The sequence below is a fragment of the Lagopus leucura genome, unplaced genomic scaffold (genome assembly GCF_019238085.1).
Source record: "Lagopus leucura isolate 7727_CA_CO unplaced genomic scaffold, USGS_WTPT01 Super-Scaffold_100058, whole genome shotgun sequence".
In the NCBI taxonomy this organism is placed as follows: domain Eukaryota; kingdom Metazoa; phylum Chordata; class Aves; order Galliformes; family Phasianidae; genus Lagopus; species Lagopus leucura.
The window spans coordinates 1,374,638-1,392,320 of NW_024962304.1; the positions used below are offsets into that span (position 1 = coordinate 1,374,638).

The window sequence follows — 17,683 nt, forward strand, 5'->3', positions numbered from 1 at the left end:
TACTGTGATGACACACAGTTCAGTGCTGTACTTCTACTTTTAAATTTTACCTTTCCTTGACTAATACATCTTCCACATAGTTGACACAGGAAAATAAATGTGAGGTGTTAAAAAGGTTTCAGCATCAGAACAAGAAATAATGCAAAGATGACTTCTGTGTTAGGCTTCGTCTTCAGATAATCTCTTGGTCATAAAGAAACCACTTTAAATTTCCAGGTTATACTCTTGCCAAAATCAGATGTATCAGTTACCTGCATGTATTCTGCCTACGTTCCTTTAATGGAACCCATGAACTGTTAGTCTTGATTAAGAAAACTAGCAACAACAACAAATAAACGGCCACTAACAAGAACTATTTTTCCTACATGAGATCTCCCACCTGCTGTCAGCAGTGAGAAAATCCCTGAGCCTTCCCTTTGAGGTCAGTCCAGGAAAAATCATTTTACAAGTGCCACATTGTATGCTCACATCTCCTGGGTAGACCAATGCTCCTTTCCAAACCCAGGCTGCTTTTTAGTATATTGCTGATATTCAACAGGAGTTGTGGAGAACTGGGCTGGTACTATACTTTACTGATGCACCAATACATAAATCCATCCTATTGGATATATGATGATATTGATATATATGGGTTCATGAAGGGCAGGTCCTGTTTGACCAACCTGATCTCCTTCTATGATCTAGTGACCCATCTGGTGGATGAAGGAAAGGCTGTTGATGTGGTCTACCTAGACTTCAGCAAAGCCTTTGACACTGTCTCCCACAGCATTCTCCTGCAGAAGCTGGCAGCCAGAAGCTTGGATGGGTACACTCTTGGCTGGGTAAGGAGCTGGCTGGAGGGCCGGGCACAGAGAGTGGTGGTGAATGGAGTTAAATCCAGCTGGCGACCAGTCGTGAGTGGTGTTCCGCAGGGGTCGGTGCTGGGGCCTGTCCTCTTCAATATCTTTATTGATGACCTCGATGAGGGCATCGAGTGCACCCTCAGTAAATTCGCAGATGACACCAAATTGGCTGGAAGTGTGGATCTGCCTGGGGGTAGCGAGGCCCTACAGAGGGATCTGGACAGGCTGGAGAGCTGGGCTGGAGCCAATGGGATGAGTTTCAACAAGGCCAAATGCCGGGTCCTGCACTTCGGCCACAACAACCCCAGGAGACGCTACAGGCTTGGGGCGGTGTGGCTGGAGGACTGCGTAGAGGAAATGGACCTGGGGGTATTGATTGATGCTCGGCTGAACATGAGCCGACAGTGTGCCCAGGTGGCCAAGAAGGCCAATGGCATCCTGGCTTGCATCAGAAACAGTGTTGCAAGCAGGAGCAGAGAGGTGATTGTTCCCCTATATTCAGCACTAGTGAGGCCGCACCTCGAGTACTGTGTCCAGTTTTGGGCCCCTCACTGCAAGAAAGATATTGAGGCCCTGGAACGTGTTCAAAGGAGGGCAACAAAGCTGGTGAGGGGTCTGGAACACAGGCCATATGAGGAGAACATATAAGGAGCTGGGAATGTTCCGCCTGGAGAAGAGGAGGCTCAGGGGAGACCTTATTGCTCTCTATAACTTCCTGAAGGGAGGTTGTAGTGAGCTGGGGGTCGGCCTCTTCTCTCGTGTCATTAGTGATAGGACCAGGGGGAATGGTTTCAAGCTACGGCAGGGGAGATTCAGGCTGGACATGAGGAAGTATTACTTTTCAGAAAGGGTGGTCAGGCACTGGAATGGACTGCCCAGGGAGGTGGTGGAATCACCGACCCTGGGGGTGTTCAAGGAAAGACTGGATGTTGCGTTGAGGGACATGGTTTAGTAGGAGCTATTGGGAATAGGTGAACGGTTGGACTGGGTGATCTTTTAGGTCTTTTCCAACCTTAGTGATTCTATGATTCTATGATTCTATGATTCTATTGTTCACCTTGCTGTGTGACACAGGCATGATTCTTTTGGGGCAATTTTTAATGCAAGTTTAGTGTGTTTTCTTCAAGTACTAAATTTATGCAAGATTCTGTTTGTTCCTAGCATCCTTTCTGTATTAGATTCTTGTCGTTGCTTGGCCCTATGAACTTCATTTCCTCTGCTGCTTTCTCACTATATGGTGCAAAGTATATATATATCCATCTACCCCCCATGTTCTACTCTTCTTATAAACAGAAGAGTCAAAGGGACAGTTAGTAACTGAGAACAAAAGGTGATCTTTTAAGCCATATGTACTGTAGTGAATATTATTTAAGAATTGGCAGGTCAGACTTTACTTTCTGTATCAAGAGTGTTATTTTTATTTTTTGCAATTTACAACAGTTTCTAGACTTGAAACAATGCAAGTATTGATGTTAGCTTTCTCTTTGAGCGTAGGCTGCCTGAGAACATATGGGGTTTTTAAAATTATATTTATTATTATTATATTATTACTCATGGCATTTACGCCATGAGTATATGCTAACATTTCATTGCATAGCAGGTAGAGAGCATGCAGCTGGACCAGTTTTTGATGGTGGTAGAAAAACAAGTGAGCAGGTTTGCTTGCAGTGCTTTGTATGGGCAGACTAGACATAGCAAAAAGTTGTGGTGGGGTGAAGGATGAGAGAAATTCCAAGTGGATCTGAGGTTATCCCAGATGTGAACTGATTCTCTGTCAGCCAGAGAGTGCCAAGAGGGCTCAGGTGAGGCTCAGGATCATCTTGGGCTTTCCCATCAAGTTTCAGGATTGCTCAGCTTTGTCATCATTCTTCAGTGAAAAAGCTCTCCCTTGAGAATCCCGGACCCTGGAGGTTAGTGAGAGGGCCTGGGGAATGGAAGACCTCCCTTTAGCCAGGTAAGAGGCGGTCCGAGAACGCCTGGGCAACACCAATGCTCATAAATCCATGGGACCCGATGGGTTGCATCCACGGGTGCTGAGGGAGCTGGCAGAGGAGATTACTGAACCGCTTCGGTCATTTTTGAGAGGTCTTGGAGAATGGGAGTGGTGCCTGAAGACTGGAGGATAGCCAATGTCACTCTGGTCTTCAAAGGGGCAAGAAGGAAGATCCAGGTGATTACAGGCCAGTCAGCCTCACCTCTGTCCCTGGAAAAGTGATAGAACAGCTTGTACTGGATGCCATTTCTAGACAACTGGAAGAAAAAGAGGTTATCAGGACTAGTCAGCATGGGTTCACCAGGGGGAGGTTGTTCTTGACAACCTGTTAGCCTTCTATGATGTTGTCACTGGCTGGGTGGATGGGGGGAGAGCAGTGGATGTAGTCTACCTTGATTTCAGCAAGGCATTTGATACTGTCCCCCATGACATCCTTATAACAAAACTGAGGAAGTGTGGGATAGATGAGTGGACAGTGAGGTGGGTTGAGAACTGGCTGACTGGCAGAGCACAGAGGGTCGTTGTTGGTGGTGCAGAGTCCGGTTGGAGGCCTGTAACCAGCGGTGTTCCTCAGGGGTCGGTGCTGGGTCCGGTCTTGTTCAACATCTTCATCAATGACCTTGATGAGGGGATGGTGGCCACCCTCAGCAAGTCTGCTGATGATACAAAGTTAGGAGGATTGGCTGACACTCCTGAAGGCTGTGTTGCCATTCAGCGAGACCTGGACAGGCTGGAGAGCTGGGCAGTAAAAAACCGGATGAGGTTTAACAAAAGCAAGTGTAGAGTCTTGCATCTGGGGAGGAATAATTGCATGCACCGGTACAGGTTGGGGGATGACCTGCTGGAGAGGAGCTCTGCGGAGAGGGACCTGGGTGTCCTGGTGGACGACAGGTTGGCCATGAGCCAGCAGTGTGCCCTTGTGGCCAAAAAGGCCAATAGCATCCTGGGGTGCATTAAAAAGAGCATGTCCAGCAGGTCGAGGAAGGTGATCCTCCCCCTCTGCTCTGCCCTGGTGAGGCCTCATCTGGAGTACTGCGTCCAGTTCTGGGCTCCCCAGTACAAAACAGACAGGGATCTCTTGGAAAGAGTCCAGCAGAGGGCCACAAAGATGTTGAAGGGCCTGGAGCATCTCTGCTATGAGGAAAGGCTGAGTGAACTGGGTCTGTTCAGCCTTGAGAAAAGAAGACTGAGAGGGGACCTGATCCAGGTCTACAAATGTTTAAGGTGTGGGGGGCAGAGTAGCGAGGCCAGACTGTTTTCAGTGGTGAGTGGAGACAGGACGAGGGGAGATGGCCAGAAACTGCATCAGAGGAAGTTCTGCACAAATGTGCGCAAGAACTTCTTTAGGTGAGGTGACGGAGCACTGGAACAGGCTGCCCAGGGAGGTGGTGGAGTCTCCTTCTCTGGAGATGTTCAAGACCTGCCTAGATGCCTACTTGTGTCACCTGGTGTAGGGATCCTGCTTTGGCAGGGGGTTGGACTCGATGATCTCTGGAGGTCCCTTCCAACCCCTACAATTCTGAGGGGTTCTTGGCCACATACATTTGAAATCTCCCATGTGGGGCTTTTAGAGAAGTCTTTGGAAAAGGCAGGCACATGACACTGATGTTCACTCATTTTTTCTTCTATATTTATACAGACTCTACTGCAGTGGGTTCTTGAGCTTATAAAAGCCCAGGGCAAAGGATAATAAAGAAATCCTACCTCAGCTGTAACCAAGTGCACTAGGGTGTCTGTTCAGTTGTCAGAACATAGGCGAAGATCTTTCCATGGAGATTTCTTAGTAGATTAGATACTCACAGATGATGAAGATTAGATACTCACAGACTATTTCTGCCAGAAAACTTGTAATGGTATGACTTCGGGCTTAAATAAAAGATCGATGAATTTCCTGACTAAGCAACAGGTAATTTTATGTAACATCTTCTTAGTTTCATATGACATCAACTGGAAGGATTTTTTAAGGGAGTGGGAGGTCATCTCATTTTCTTCTGCAGGCTGGGGCTAGCTGAGCATCTGCTGGGGGGTGGTAAACAATTGCTTGTGCATCACTTGTTGTCTGCATATAATCATATCTATTTTCCTTCTCTCTTATCTTAGTAAATAGTTTTAGGTAAACCCATAAGTTCTAGTTTGCTTTTTTTATTCTTCTTCTTCTCTCTTCCATCCCACTGGGAAGAGTGGGAACGAGCAAATGTCTATGTAGTGCTAAGCCACCTGCCAAGTTAAACCACAACAGTCAATTTGGCACCCAGCTTGGGGCTTGAAGGGTTGAGATAACAGCAGATTCTGTTAACACAGGGTGTTGCGGTAGTTTGATAATTGTTGGTCATGATACTGAGGTTGATTTTTCTCCGCCTTCCCCCTCTTTATGGAGTTCTTTGAGAGTTTTTGCATCGAACTATACTGTATAGCACCTTGCTTGCTGTTTGTTTTTCCTCCTGCGTTGTTTGTCATCTCTGGGAGTTGGATTAAAGCTTTTATATTGCTATGCTGTGTGACATTGACTTACTTTATGACAAAATTGGCAGCCAAGAAATACACGTTTTGTGCGTAATCTGACATTGCAATCATCTTTGAGTTTTGGAAGCTATACTGTTGATGATATTAGTAATTATACTCTGCTTCATGTCCTTGGGGAGCCTGACTATGGAGGAGATAGTGGAGAACAGTTTCCAGCTGTTCTTCATCCTCTCTTTCACTTTTCTTTTTTATTCCCTAGAGCTTGAGTGTTAGTTACAACACTCTTGAGAATTTTGAATATCTTTGGGATGTTCAAACCAGCATGCTCCCACAGCTGTGTGTCATTAATGTATTTCAGGTTATGTTTAAGATTAAACAATTACCTAAGAGTAGCATCCAGTGATCTGCCCTGAGGCAGGAATAGAGTGACAGAGAGTGTGGGAAGCTATGGGCAGGTGTGCAGGCCAGTGAGCACCCCCAGTGTTTGGAACTTCACCTCTGAACAACTGCAGAATCCTGAAAAACTAACAGAATATTTGGAAAGGTCTGCTGTCACCCTGGCAATCCTAAAGAGGCACAGATCATTGCACAGTGCTGGGGCCTGGCCTATGCCTATCAAGCTCTGATCAACACTATTCAGCATCCTCAAGGGGAAGAGAATATTTCAGGACCTAATGACAATATGTCAAGCTGTATGGATGCTCCAATTCCCACAATGGGCCCCATGGCTGCTTTAACACTTCTCACGTGCCTGGGAGGTGCCACGACCCTCACAACCACTCCTGTGGTCACTCCAATCTCTCTGACAAGTCCCAGACTGAGTGCCAAATTGATGGTTGTGGTTTAATCTGGCAGATGGCTCAGCTCCATGCGGTCATTTTTTCACTCCCCATTTCCAGTGGGATGGGAGAGAAAATAATAATTTAACAGAAAAAAAAAAAAAAAATGAAACTTGTATGTTGAGATAAAATCATTTACTAAGATAGAGAAAAGGAAAATGGTTGACTATATATACATACACATAAATGTGTGTAACAAGTAATGTACAAGCAATTGCTCATTACCTCCCGGCCTGTGCCTCTAGAGAAACTGAAGAGGGCAAGATGAACTCTCACTCCTTCTGCATGATGTCATATGATATGGAACAGCCCTTTGTTCAGTTTAAGTAAGCTGTCCTAATCTTGTTCCCTCCCAGCTCCTTGGGCCTTTTGCTGTGAGTGGCCTTGGCTTTACACAGTACTGCTTAGGAGACAACTAAGGCAACATCATTGTGTTATCAGCATTGTTTTCTCCTCGAACCAAAACATAGCAGCATGTCAGACATTCTGAAGAAAACAATTCTGTCCCAGTTGAAACTAAGATTGTCTGGAGCACAAGTTTTATGAGAAGCAACTGAGGGAATTGGAATTGTTCAATCTGGAGAAGAGGAGGCTCAGGAGAGACCTCATTGCTGTCTATAACTACCTGAAGGGAGGTTGTAGTGATGTGTGGGGTCTGCCTGTTTTCCCAGGTGAGGAAACTAGTGGCAGGATGAGAAGCGATGGCTTTAATCTGCACCATGATCTTTTGAGGCTCACTGCAGCAGTAACTATGGAGGATTTAGAAATCAGTGATAGGAAATGATGGAGGAAAAATTGTAGGAACAGTCTGTGGTCTTCAAGGGGACTAGTTATGTCTGTGCTTCTGGGTTGTTTCCTCAAAATGGGAGAGTTTGGCTTCCTTATAAAGTGAGAGTTTTTAGTTTGATCTTCAGTTTTCTGCAGTTGATACAAGTACATTTTCAAGGACAGATTAAAGAAGAACCTGTTCAGGGACTCAAGTATATTTACTAGTACAAAAACTTATAGCTTTGGAAAAACGGGGCTTTATGAAAGAGACACAGTCATTAGAGTGTATAATGATACTTCTGTTGTGTGTGTTCGGATGCAAAAAAATTTCTAGTGCTTTGATCCCGCTCTCCCGTTTCAGCATATACTGGTTCGTTAGTAACTAGCATAAATGTTATTTCTTGTCTAGAAGATAAATATATTCCTTAGAACAGTGGTGTCCAGCCTTTTGGCTTCTCTGGTCTGCGCTGGGTGAAGAATTGTCTTGGGCCACATTTAAAATACATAGGTTACACCAAAACTAGCGTCTCCTTTTACATCCATGGAAATGACAACAGCTACAAAGAGCACAATTACCCTGTTTGGTAGGGCACATTATCAGCTACTTGTCAACGCAGTCACTGCTATTACCTATGCATTTTTGCAGCAGTGAACAAGAGCCCGAGTGCCTCACTCATAAAAATCTGCACTAGTGGAGGTCACCTGCTGTTGCTACTGCTGAAACACATCACCCACTGACTCACTGTGTTTACATCCACTGTTTGGTCTCCAGAAATGTTCAGCAAGTGTCAACAAATGTCAATGGTCACATTTTTTCTGCATGGAGTAATTTAATTACACATCATTGCTTTATATGCACTTCCATGTCGGACTCCATTCTGTCAGACTGTCTCTTTGTTGCTATCTGTCACATGGCAATAAAGCTTAACAGAATACTGGTGAAAATGGTCGGTCTCTACTTTCATGCCACCAATATCTGCCTCTGACTTAGTGGGCCAACATATTACAATGGGAGGCATTACTTTCAGAGCAGCCCTTGTATATAATATAGTTAATGTAGATAAGCAACAAAACTTTTTATTTTTATTAAAACATAAAAAGAGAGCAACAAAGGCATGAAACTAGTGGGCTACTTGATCTTGTTTTTGTCAACCTAACGTGTCAATGTCTGGTTCAGTAGAAGTGAATGCCATTCTGAGTGAGTTCTCAAGGTGCTCCTCAAAGAGTTTTGATGAAATTTTCCTCTTCCTGTACTTCACCCTTGAAAATGGTTGTTCATAAATGTAGGTAGTGCCAAAAGCAATGAGATTAATAAGATGCGACTCTGAATTAAGGGATGTTTTTCTCTGGTAAGATAGGTTTTATGAAAATCTGGTAAAGAGACATGATCCAATTTTTTGGTTGAATATCTGATTGTAACTATACGTTTCATTTCAGAATTTGCACAAAATGTATTTATATTAACTGAAAAGGAGTTGCAAATACACAAAAAGCCAAGATGTTTTCATCAATTCTGAAAGCTATTCTCAGATTCCCGTATCAAAATGCACAAGGCTGCATATTTTTCTTTGTTCACTGGTCTGTGTTTAGTAAGCGTATCAAAATGCATAAAGTTATTTGCCATAACGCTGCACCACACTCTCCCCACGTCCTGGTTTCAGCCCAAGGCAGTGCCAATCTCACCCTGATGTTTGGTTGTGACTGAGTCATTAATCTGCACCCAGGTCCTGGCTGGTCCACTCAGTGGGGAAAAGCCGCCCCTGTAAATGGTGTGGAACAGGAGGTGGCCACAGTGAGGGTGTGAGAACCACCTCTGAAATTGCTGAACTTCATTTTGAAGTTCATTTTCATTTTCACATGAAGTGAAATTGCTCACTTCATTTCTGATGCAAAGTTAACGCTATAAAGATTTGCCAACATTTTTTTTTTCCAGGAGAGCAAGAATTATCAATGCCACATCCCTCTTAGTAAAATCCAAAATGTGACTGGAGTTGTGCTAATACACTGGATACATTGGGTTCTTGTTTATTTCATCAACCTGCTTGTACTGCAAATTGCTGATTAGAACACTCCTCCTGTGGGCATATTTCTATTTGGACGCTCATCTGTATAAGACAATTATGGATTTTCAACTTGTGTTTTTAAAAATGTATGGCAAACAGTGGAAACTGAAACACAGGATTGCATTTCCAAATGAATAGAGAGTTTGTTATTTATGATTCTGTGCTTGCTTAATTTTACTTGCAAAAAGGTTTGGGGTTTTTTTTGGTTTTTCTTTTGTTTTGTTTTGTTTTACACTTCAGAATGTGTAGTTGACCTACATTTCAAGTGGATGTGTTAACTTCTTTCATGTCAGCACTTTACATCCACATTAAAGAAGCTATGGGGAAAAAAGTTGCTACCCTCCCTCCTTCCTGTAGTTTCCAGCTTTAAGGAGGGGCATAGGCAGACCTGTGATAAATCTCTATGGCTCACCCATTTAAAGGATAGATAAAAAGCAATTTAAAACATAACATTCTCCAGATTTTCCTTTCCAAAGTTTTCGTTTCAGATGTATTCTTTTATAAAACTGAAACTTGTGTTCAGATGAACATTTTGGATACTCTGTTTGTGGAGTCAAAAATTAGGTTTAAGTCTGCTTGTATCTGCATTATATCTCTTATATGATGGAATGAAGATACCTAACTCATCTTTCTCTTTTTTCGTCCCACTAGTTAACGGTCTAATGATGCTTGGATTAGCAGGTGAGCTTTACTTCTAAAATCCAGACTTACAAATTTCTGTTTTGTTAATGCCAGCCATTTGAGAAGCGCTTTCAGTCTGTCTCATTTCAAAACTATCCAACTTTCCTGCTGTTTTTTTTTTTAAATTGATTTTTTCCACTGTGTGAACATAGAGTGTTTTAGTATTTTGTAAATGTCAATTGCAATAGAAATGGTAAAATTGTAGAGCTGTGCATAATTTTGAACTCCCTTAATTTAGATTTAGATAGTAACATGATTACACACTAGTTTCTATCAGATGTCTCTATCGGAGTTTCTTTTACAACACTGTAAAATACTGAAGTTCTAAAAAGAAACAACAAAATAAACCAAGGCCACAGAAAATCCATTTTAAGCACCTCACTGGGAAACAGCTGGAACAAATTTTCAGTGCAAATTACATAACGGGAAAGAAATTCGTATTCTGTTGGACTATAAATCAAGTGATAGTTGGCAGTTTAGATTACCCCGCCTGAGAAGTCCAATTTGCCTAACTTTTGTCTAAACATCAGTGTGAAATTTAAATTGACAGATCTACAACTTGTATATCTGGTTTTGGATTCTGCCCAGCTTTAATATTCATCTACACATCTAGTTTTAGAAAGTATAACTTGTAACTGCTGCAGAATTACACTGCCCTTATTTAATAATTTTCACCGTTTTTGTCAATGGTGATTAATTCTAGTTCTGATTTATTTTCATTTTTTCCCCTGACCTTGGCAAGGGTTTAGTGTCACCCATCAGAGCACTGCCTTTGAGTATAGTGGTCAGATGTAAGGGGTTTATTCGGTGGTCTCAATTAGTTGCACACACAGAGAAGTTTGTGGCCAGTATGAGATAATGGGGCTAGATGTAGCATGGGCTATACAGTTATGGGCCTGCTGCTGTTTGAAAGCTTGTTTTCATGCTTCCAATAGATGCGATAGCTGTCTCACTTGATATATGGCATTAGTGAGTTGGTGACGGCCCTAGCTGAAGTCATTGGCCTGAACAGATGGAAGTCAGAAGGTGACAAATCCAGAATATACAAAGAGTGTGGTGGGACAAACCAGCCAAGACTGACAATGTGCTCCACAGTCTTCAAACTGTAGAAAGGTTATCTTCTTCACTGGCCTGATGCTGGTACTGCAAATCTCTAGCTTAGTCAGCATTGTGATGCAGCAGCCAGAGCTCACCTGGTTTGTCCGGGTTCCAGGATATGCAGAAGGATCATCCCCTTCCTATGCCACATGACAGCACACATCATTTTACCACCTGGGAGCCGTGTCTTGAACTTTTTGTTCGATGGGGAGTTCACATTGTCACTCCATGTACTGCTGTTTTGACTCTGGCTTGTAGTGGCTTATCTTTCACTGTGCTGTCGTCACTGTGGAAGCGTAGCACTCACCACCTCACTGTGCTGGTATTACTGTTTGGTCAGCATAAATGTTCAGCAAGTGTCAAAGAATGTCAGTGGGTGCAATTTTTTCTGCATGGAGGAATTCTATTCCACTCCTTTGCTTCAGACATCAGATTGTCAGACTGCTGCTCTGCTTCTGTCTGTTACGTGGCAACAAAATGTAATGGAATATTGGCCAGAAGCTCAACCTCTGCTGCCGTAACACCAATATCTGCCTCTGATGTTATAGGCCAGCAGGATAAAACAGGAAACTTTCAGCATAGCCCTTGTGTTTCATTTGATGGCTATACTAAGGAAAAATCTTATTAGCAACTATGAGATTCCAATCAGAGCTAATCAGATGCTTCTTGCAAATGTTTCTAGCTCAGTGGGACACATCTGTATAAGCTTAGAAAGTACTTTCTACACTATGAATAAACTCCAGTTAGCTTTAAATTATAAGTGCGGATGGGTTGCAGTAAGTTAGTAAAAGGAGAAGTTAAGATTTCAAAAGTATCTAGGTGGATTTCTCTGTATTAGATCTAATGGATAACAAGTTAGATAGTCATGTGCTGAGTGACATTTTATATAAATTTATGTAAATGCATATTTTATCTAAAATTGTTTAGAAATTTGAATGTTATGTCTCCAACATTAATTGTCAAGCAGGAGGAGTTTGCAAATCATGCATTCATGGGTCTTCTATTTCAATACTTGATTTTATCTAGGTGTGCATCAACAGATTAATCTCTGCAATGAGTCTCTCATGTTAGAAAAGTTGCCTGTCTGTGGAAAGTTCTTTGAAGGGATGATGAAGAAAGTGGACTCCAAAAAATGGTGCAACCTGACAGAATTTATCATGTAAGTGTTAGTTTTGGTTTTAATACCTGTCACTGTAAAGTGGTGTTTGTTCTGAAAAAAAAACACCAGACAACTTCAAATATCTTGAAAACACCAACTAAAAATGTGTGTGTTCTTTAGAACAGAATAGGTTGAACATCTCTATTTTATGTCTCAAATATCACTGGCTAGGTTTGCTAACATAGGAACATAGGAATTTCCTTATGATCACGAGGAAATACTTATTTACTTTGAGGGTGACAGAATGCTGAAACAAACTGCTCAGAGAGTCTGTAGAGTCTCCTCCTCCAGAGATCCTGAGGAAAAAGTTCTTATTTATTTTACTTAAAATATCTTAAAATCAGTGAAAGAAGATTTTGCTTTAGCCTTTCACCTGCCTTTGTATTATCATTCAATTATGACACCAGTGAAAATTCATGATAGTACTTCATGACAGAATAATTCCACTAACACTTTTTTTTTTTTTTTCCCATTTCACAACACTTTTTTTAGTGCTGGATGTCTTTTTCACAATATGGAAGACAGGATTTACTATTGTCCCTAATGAATATAAAGCATTTGTGTTCCAGATAAATTGCAATCTTTCTGTATTTGTTTTGAAGTTGCAAAGTGCAAAGCTGTGGCTCTTAAGTCTCCTCAGTCACGTGCACACAGACCAAGCAATTTTATAAACGTGCATAATAGAGCACACTAATGAATACTAACCAGAGTATTAACAAGTATTAATCAACAATGGTATTGCTTTTTCCTCAGACTGTTTTTTATATTATAATCTGTAAAAAATATATATAATAGAACATAATAATAATAAGTAATAATAAGATTAACTCGGAAGGAAAAAAAATGGATTTTCTTGCTTTAAGCTACATGTAGTATTAGTTATGTGGTAATCTGCTGATGGCATGGGAAATATGAATTATTAGTACCTGTTTTTTGTTCTGTATTTAGGATCTTTGTTCAGCAACAGAACTTTATTATATAATGATACTTTAAAAAAAGGACTAAGCACAGTTAATTGATGAGGCTCTGGCATTTCTGTTTACCCTTGTTGGAAAGTAGTACTTGTACAAGAAATGTGGTGTTCATAGAATCATGGGATGGTCAGGGTTGGAAGGCATCTTTAAGGTCATCTAGTTCCAGCCCCCCGCTACAGGCGGGGATATCTCACTAGACCAGATCACTAACAGCCGCATCAAACTTGGCCTTGAATGCTTTCAGGGCATCCACAGCCACACTGAGCAACATGTTCCAGTGTCTCACCACCCTGATGGTAAGAATTTCTTCCTGATATCTAGTCAAAATCTACTCTCTTATAGTTTATAGCCATTTCCCATTGTCCTGTCACTACATGTCCTTATCAAAAGTCTGTCCCCAGCTTTCCTGCAGGCCATTTTCTGGTACTGGAAGGCTGCTATGAGGTCCCACCGGAGCCTTCTATTCCCTGGGCTGAAGAGGCCCAAATCTCTCATTCTGTCCCTGTAGATGAGGTGCTCAAGCCCTCAGGAGCCCTTAGGAGAAACCCTCCTAAAATATACAGTATCATTAATATGTAAATATAAAAACATTTTAATTTAAAATATTTTTCCTAAAATATTTTTTTAGAAAAAAGAGAAACAAAAAACATAAATCTAGTGGGAAATTTCATCTTGTTTTTGTGAAACTAACACATCAGTCTGGTTTGACAGCAATAGCTGCAATTCTTAGTGAGCTCTCAAGGCGTTCATTAGAGAATTTTGATGACATTTTACTCTTCTTATACTTTATCCTTGACAATAATGGTATAAAATATACATACTGCCAAAAAATGATGACATGAGTAAGATGTGACTGTGAAGAGAGGATATTTTTCTCTGTAAAGACAGGGATTATGGAAGTCCAGATTTTTGATTTGAATTGCAACTCTGTATATTCCATTTGCAAATTTGCAGGTCATGTATTTATATCAGGTGAAAATGGTCTTGAAAGTGTAAATTGTGATAAGTGATAATTTTTTTAAGGCAGTCTTGAAATTCCAAGTTGTGGGGTGCACTTTATATGCCCAATGGACAGGATGTCATCCAGAGAGACCTAGACAGGCTCGAGCAGTGACCCCAAGAGAACCTGAGATTCAGCAGATCTGAGTGCAAGGTCTTGCACCTGGGTTGAGGCAACCTCTACAACCGACACAAGCTGGAGGATGAAATGATTGAGCATAGCCCTGCCGAAAAGGACTTGGGAGTACTGGTGGATTGCAAACTGGACATGAGCCAGTAAGGTGACCTTGCAGCCCAGAAAGCCAACCGCACCCTGAGCTTCATCATAAAAAGCATGGCCAGCAGGTCAAGGAAGGTGATCCTGCCTCTCTATTCTGCACTGCTGAGACCTCACCTGAAGTTCTGCATACAGATGTGGAGTCCTTAGAATAGGAGAAACATGGATCTTTTGGAGCACATCCAGATGAGGGATGTGCACAAAAATGATCCCAGGGATGGAACACCTCCCCTTTGAGGACAGGCTGAGAAAGCTGGGGCTGTTCAGCCTGAAGAAGAAAAGGCTCTGGGGAGATCTGATAGCAGCCTTCCAGTATCTAAAGAGGAGCTGTAAGAAAGAAGGGGACAGACTCTTTATCAAGGTCTTGGTGATAGGACAGTGGGAAATGGTTTCAAACTTAGCAGAGATTTAGTTTGGGTATAAGGAATTCTTTTACAGTGAGGGTGGTGAGGTGCAGGAACAGGTTGCCCAGAGATGTGGTGGAAGCCCTGTCCCTGGAGACATTCAAGGTCAGTTGGGCCAGGCTCTGAGCATCCTGCTCCGGCAGTGGATGTCCCTGTTCTTTGCCGGGAGTTGGACCAGATAGACTGTCAAAAGTCCCTTCCAACTCTAAGAATTCTATGATTCTATTTTCAAGTTCTTCCATGAAATCGGAAATCACGGTTGCATATTCTTCGCTGTTCAGTGCCTTGTCTTCAGCCAGTATATCAAAATGTACACGATTATTTGCCACCACTTGAGTCAGCACTGCACAGTACTGCCCTCATGCTCGGGTTTCTGTTAATACAGTGTTAATAATGCACCAATGATCTGGCTGTTGCTGAGAGATGGATTTGTGCCCTGGGCTGCTCCGTGGGGAAGAACTGCCACCTTTAAATCCAGGGAAGGAGGTCAGCCACATTGCAAGTCGTGCTGGACTGATTGTGGCCTGAGGGCCATGGGTTGGACACGCCTGACGTAGGCCATTTTCCATGAAGGCTTTTTTATTTGCATTCCCACTACAATACCATCTCCTTTATTTGTTTTTGGAGTTAACTGTTTAGTTAGCAATGAGGAATTCTGTTCTAGGTCTGTGGCTTAGATATCATGTTGTTTTTCCTGCTTTTGAATTGGAGGGTTAGGATTTTTCAGTGTGTTTAGTGTTTTGGCTAGAAGAAGAACTCTGTTCCTACGGAACACAACATTTAATTAGACCAAAGTTTAGCAGAACATTACTGTGGCTTAATAGTGACCACTCTCACATTACTTTAATAGTAAAGCAGCTAATGGCCACACTTATCCAGATACGAAGAAGATGACTTGATTCAAGGCTCCTGGCAAGCTGTAAAATGCTGTTGCTCATACAGGTTTCTGTCTTCCGAGCTGCAACCATGCATCATTCTATAACTTAAAACTGACAGCATGGTATGTTTTTCTAAAAGAAAAACTTCTTCTGCATTGCGGAGATAAAAATAAAAAAACAAATAAACAGACAAGCAGAAAAAAAAGAAAACACCCAATAGCACTTGAGAGTAGAAAACAGTACCAATCAGTAACGCCCACCTCAACAGTACTTTGTATAAAATTAGGACGGACAGGCTTATGAGACATACCTTGTAAGAAGTCTGACATGTTTTGAAAATACAGATAAACCCTCCTATCCATGAGCAGAATGTGCTTTGATGTACAAAACCTGCTTTTCGTTTGTCAAGAACCATGTTCAGTTTTTTCAGTACATGGAGAGGTGGCCAGTGGTCACAGATGGATTGATGGAGACAAGACTCCATAGGTGACTGCAAGCCTGGTGCCAAAAAAATTGTATTTAAATCTGAAATTTGTGTCCTGAGTTTACTCCGAAAGATGAGCTTCCTTAGGACACGAAAATACTATTGGCCTCTTAAGAACATTCCCAATTCCATTTAACAAACACTTGAGATTTCTTCTTTTTTGTTTTTTGTGACTGAGATGGACTTAAATATCTGGCCTATAGATAAATGGAATTATTTATTTTCTGACTCATTCTTACCTGCTATCAAAGGTCTTTTATTTGATCATCATTTTAATGAGAAATCGCAGAAGGGAGAAACAGTAAGCATAAAAATCAAGTTTAAAGTAGTTGCAAAAGCATTATGAATCCTCAAATCTGTCTTAACTCCTCACCTTTATGACTTATTTAAGCATATCTCAAAAAGTATGATTTCAAGTTGACAGGATAAGCAAGTTCTTGTGACATAAATTTCATATAATGAGCTCTGCTGGAACTGTGTAAAAATTAAAATTGGCAGAATCACCTGTAGAATCTAAGCAGGGTTTTGATCTCTGGATAAAAATTACAAGCTTGATACGTTTTCAGGAAAATGAAGATCAAGAGTCTCACATCTGTCTTTTGTCTGATTTCTGGCACTGTGGTACTTGCTATGAAGTGTTCCTGAAGCTTCCTGTGTTGATAACCCATGATCAGGGCTCTGCTGAAGCTTTTCAGGGAGGTTCATAAGGCCTGTGTTCTGAGATCTGCATTCATGGAAACAGTGAGAGAGGAGGTGCGCGTCTATGCAGGATTAGCTTGTAATTAAGTTCCCTTTAACCTGGGAACTGCTGTGCAGTCTTCAGCAAAATAAATGCAATTGGAATTTACATCCAAGAGCTGTCTAGGAACAAAGCCTGTTGCATGTACTCAGAGTTGGGGTATGGGTTATCTTGTATACCGGCTAAATATTTTGAGTTAATGACGGCAGTTAATATATCACTCATTTGCAAATGAGCAGCTTCAGGTCTCAGTAACTGACAAATCTCCTTCAGGCCACTACACTTTTGTGTATGTCCTGAGATAACTGACCAGGTGTAACTTCATACTTTGCATTCTGTCCGTGAGTTTGCCATGGACAACATTTTCCCTTCCTGGGTCCGTCAGTCGGGCAGAGAGGAAGAAGTAGAAAGAAGTTCAGCATATACTTACTTTCTTACCGATCCTAGTGGACTTCGTGTTCTGTAGTCTGAGTAATCCCTGAAGGCTGAGCTTTTCTAGAGCTCTGTTTTCTCTGAAAAACATGCCAGTTTATGGCAACTGCCATAAACTGGTTTCCTAACAAAGTCATACATAAGCATAGTCAGTGTGTGCACGTGAGTGTCAGTGTGCCAGTACCTCTTACTAGCAGTTGAACCCCTTAGCTGACTTAAACAACATTTGGAAGAGAAAACTGATAAGCTTAAGACATAAGTTCATACAATTTTCACAAAAAACATGTAAACTATACTGTTTTTACTGAGGGAAAGGTTGTGAGAGAAGCTTAATTAATGGGGATTTCACAAAGAAAGAGTTGTTTTCAGTACTGCAGTTACTGTTACCAGAGAGTAACAAGTTCAGTTTTCATTAAACAGACTCCAGAAATCTTGATCCTTTGAGGCTTCACGTTCTCCTTGTACACCTTTTAAAAGTGTTAGTAAATAAGTAATAGTAAATAACAGTGTCCTCATGAGTGTTGTCTCTTGTATCAGTATCATCAGACAGCTTGAGGTAGGCTGAATGTCATGCTATCTGGGGTTACTTC

The 17,683-nt window shown here is 41.6% G+C and overlaps 1 protein-coding gene across 5 annotated transcripts in view; it reads left to right on the forward strand.

Moving 5' to 3' along the window:
* Window positions 1-17,683, forward strand: part of RAMP3 (receptor activity modifying protein 3) — a 43,577-nt gene that overhangs the window by 10,667 nt on the left and 15,227 nt on the right. For all 5 annotated transcript variants that reach the window (XR_006181558.1, XM_042886520.1, XM_042886523.1 and 2 more), the window contains 2 exons: window positions 9,620-9,649; window positions 11,774-11,906. Coding sequence is in view for 4 of the 5 variants with exons in the window: in XM_042886520.1 (XP_042742454.1) it covers window positions 9,620-9,649; window positions 11,774-11,906 (163 nt within the window). In the remaining variant the exon portion in view is untranslated. The remainder of the gene's footprint in view (window positions 1-9,619; window positions 9,650-11,773; window positions 11,907-17,683) is intronic.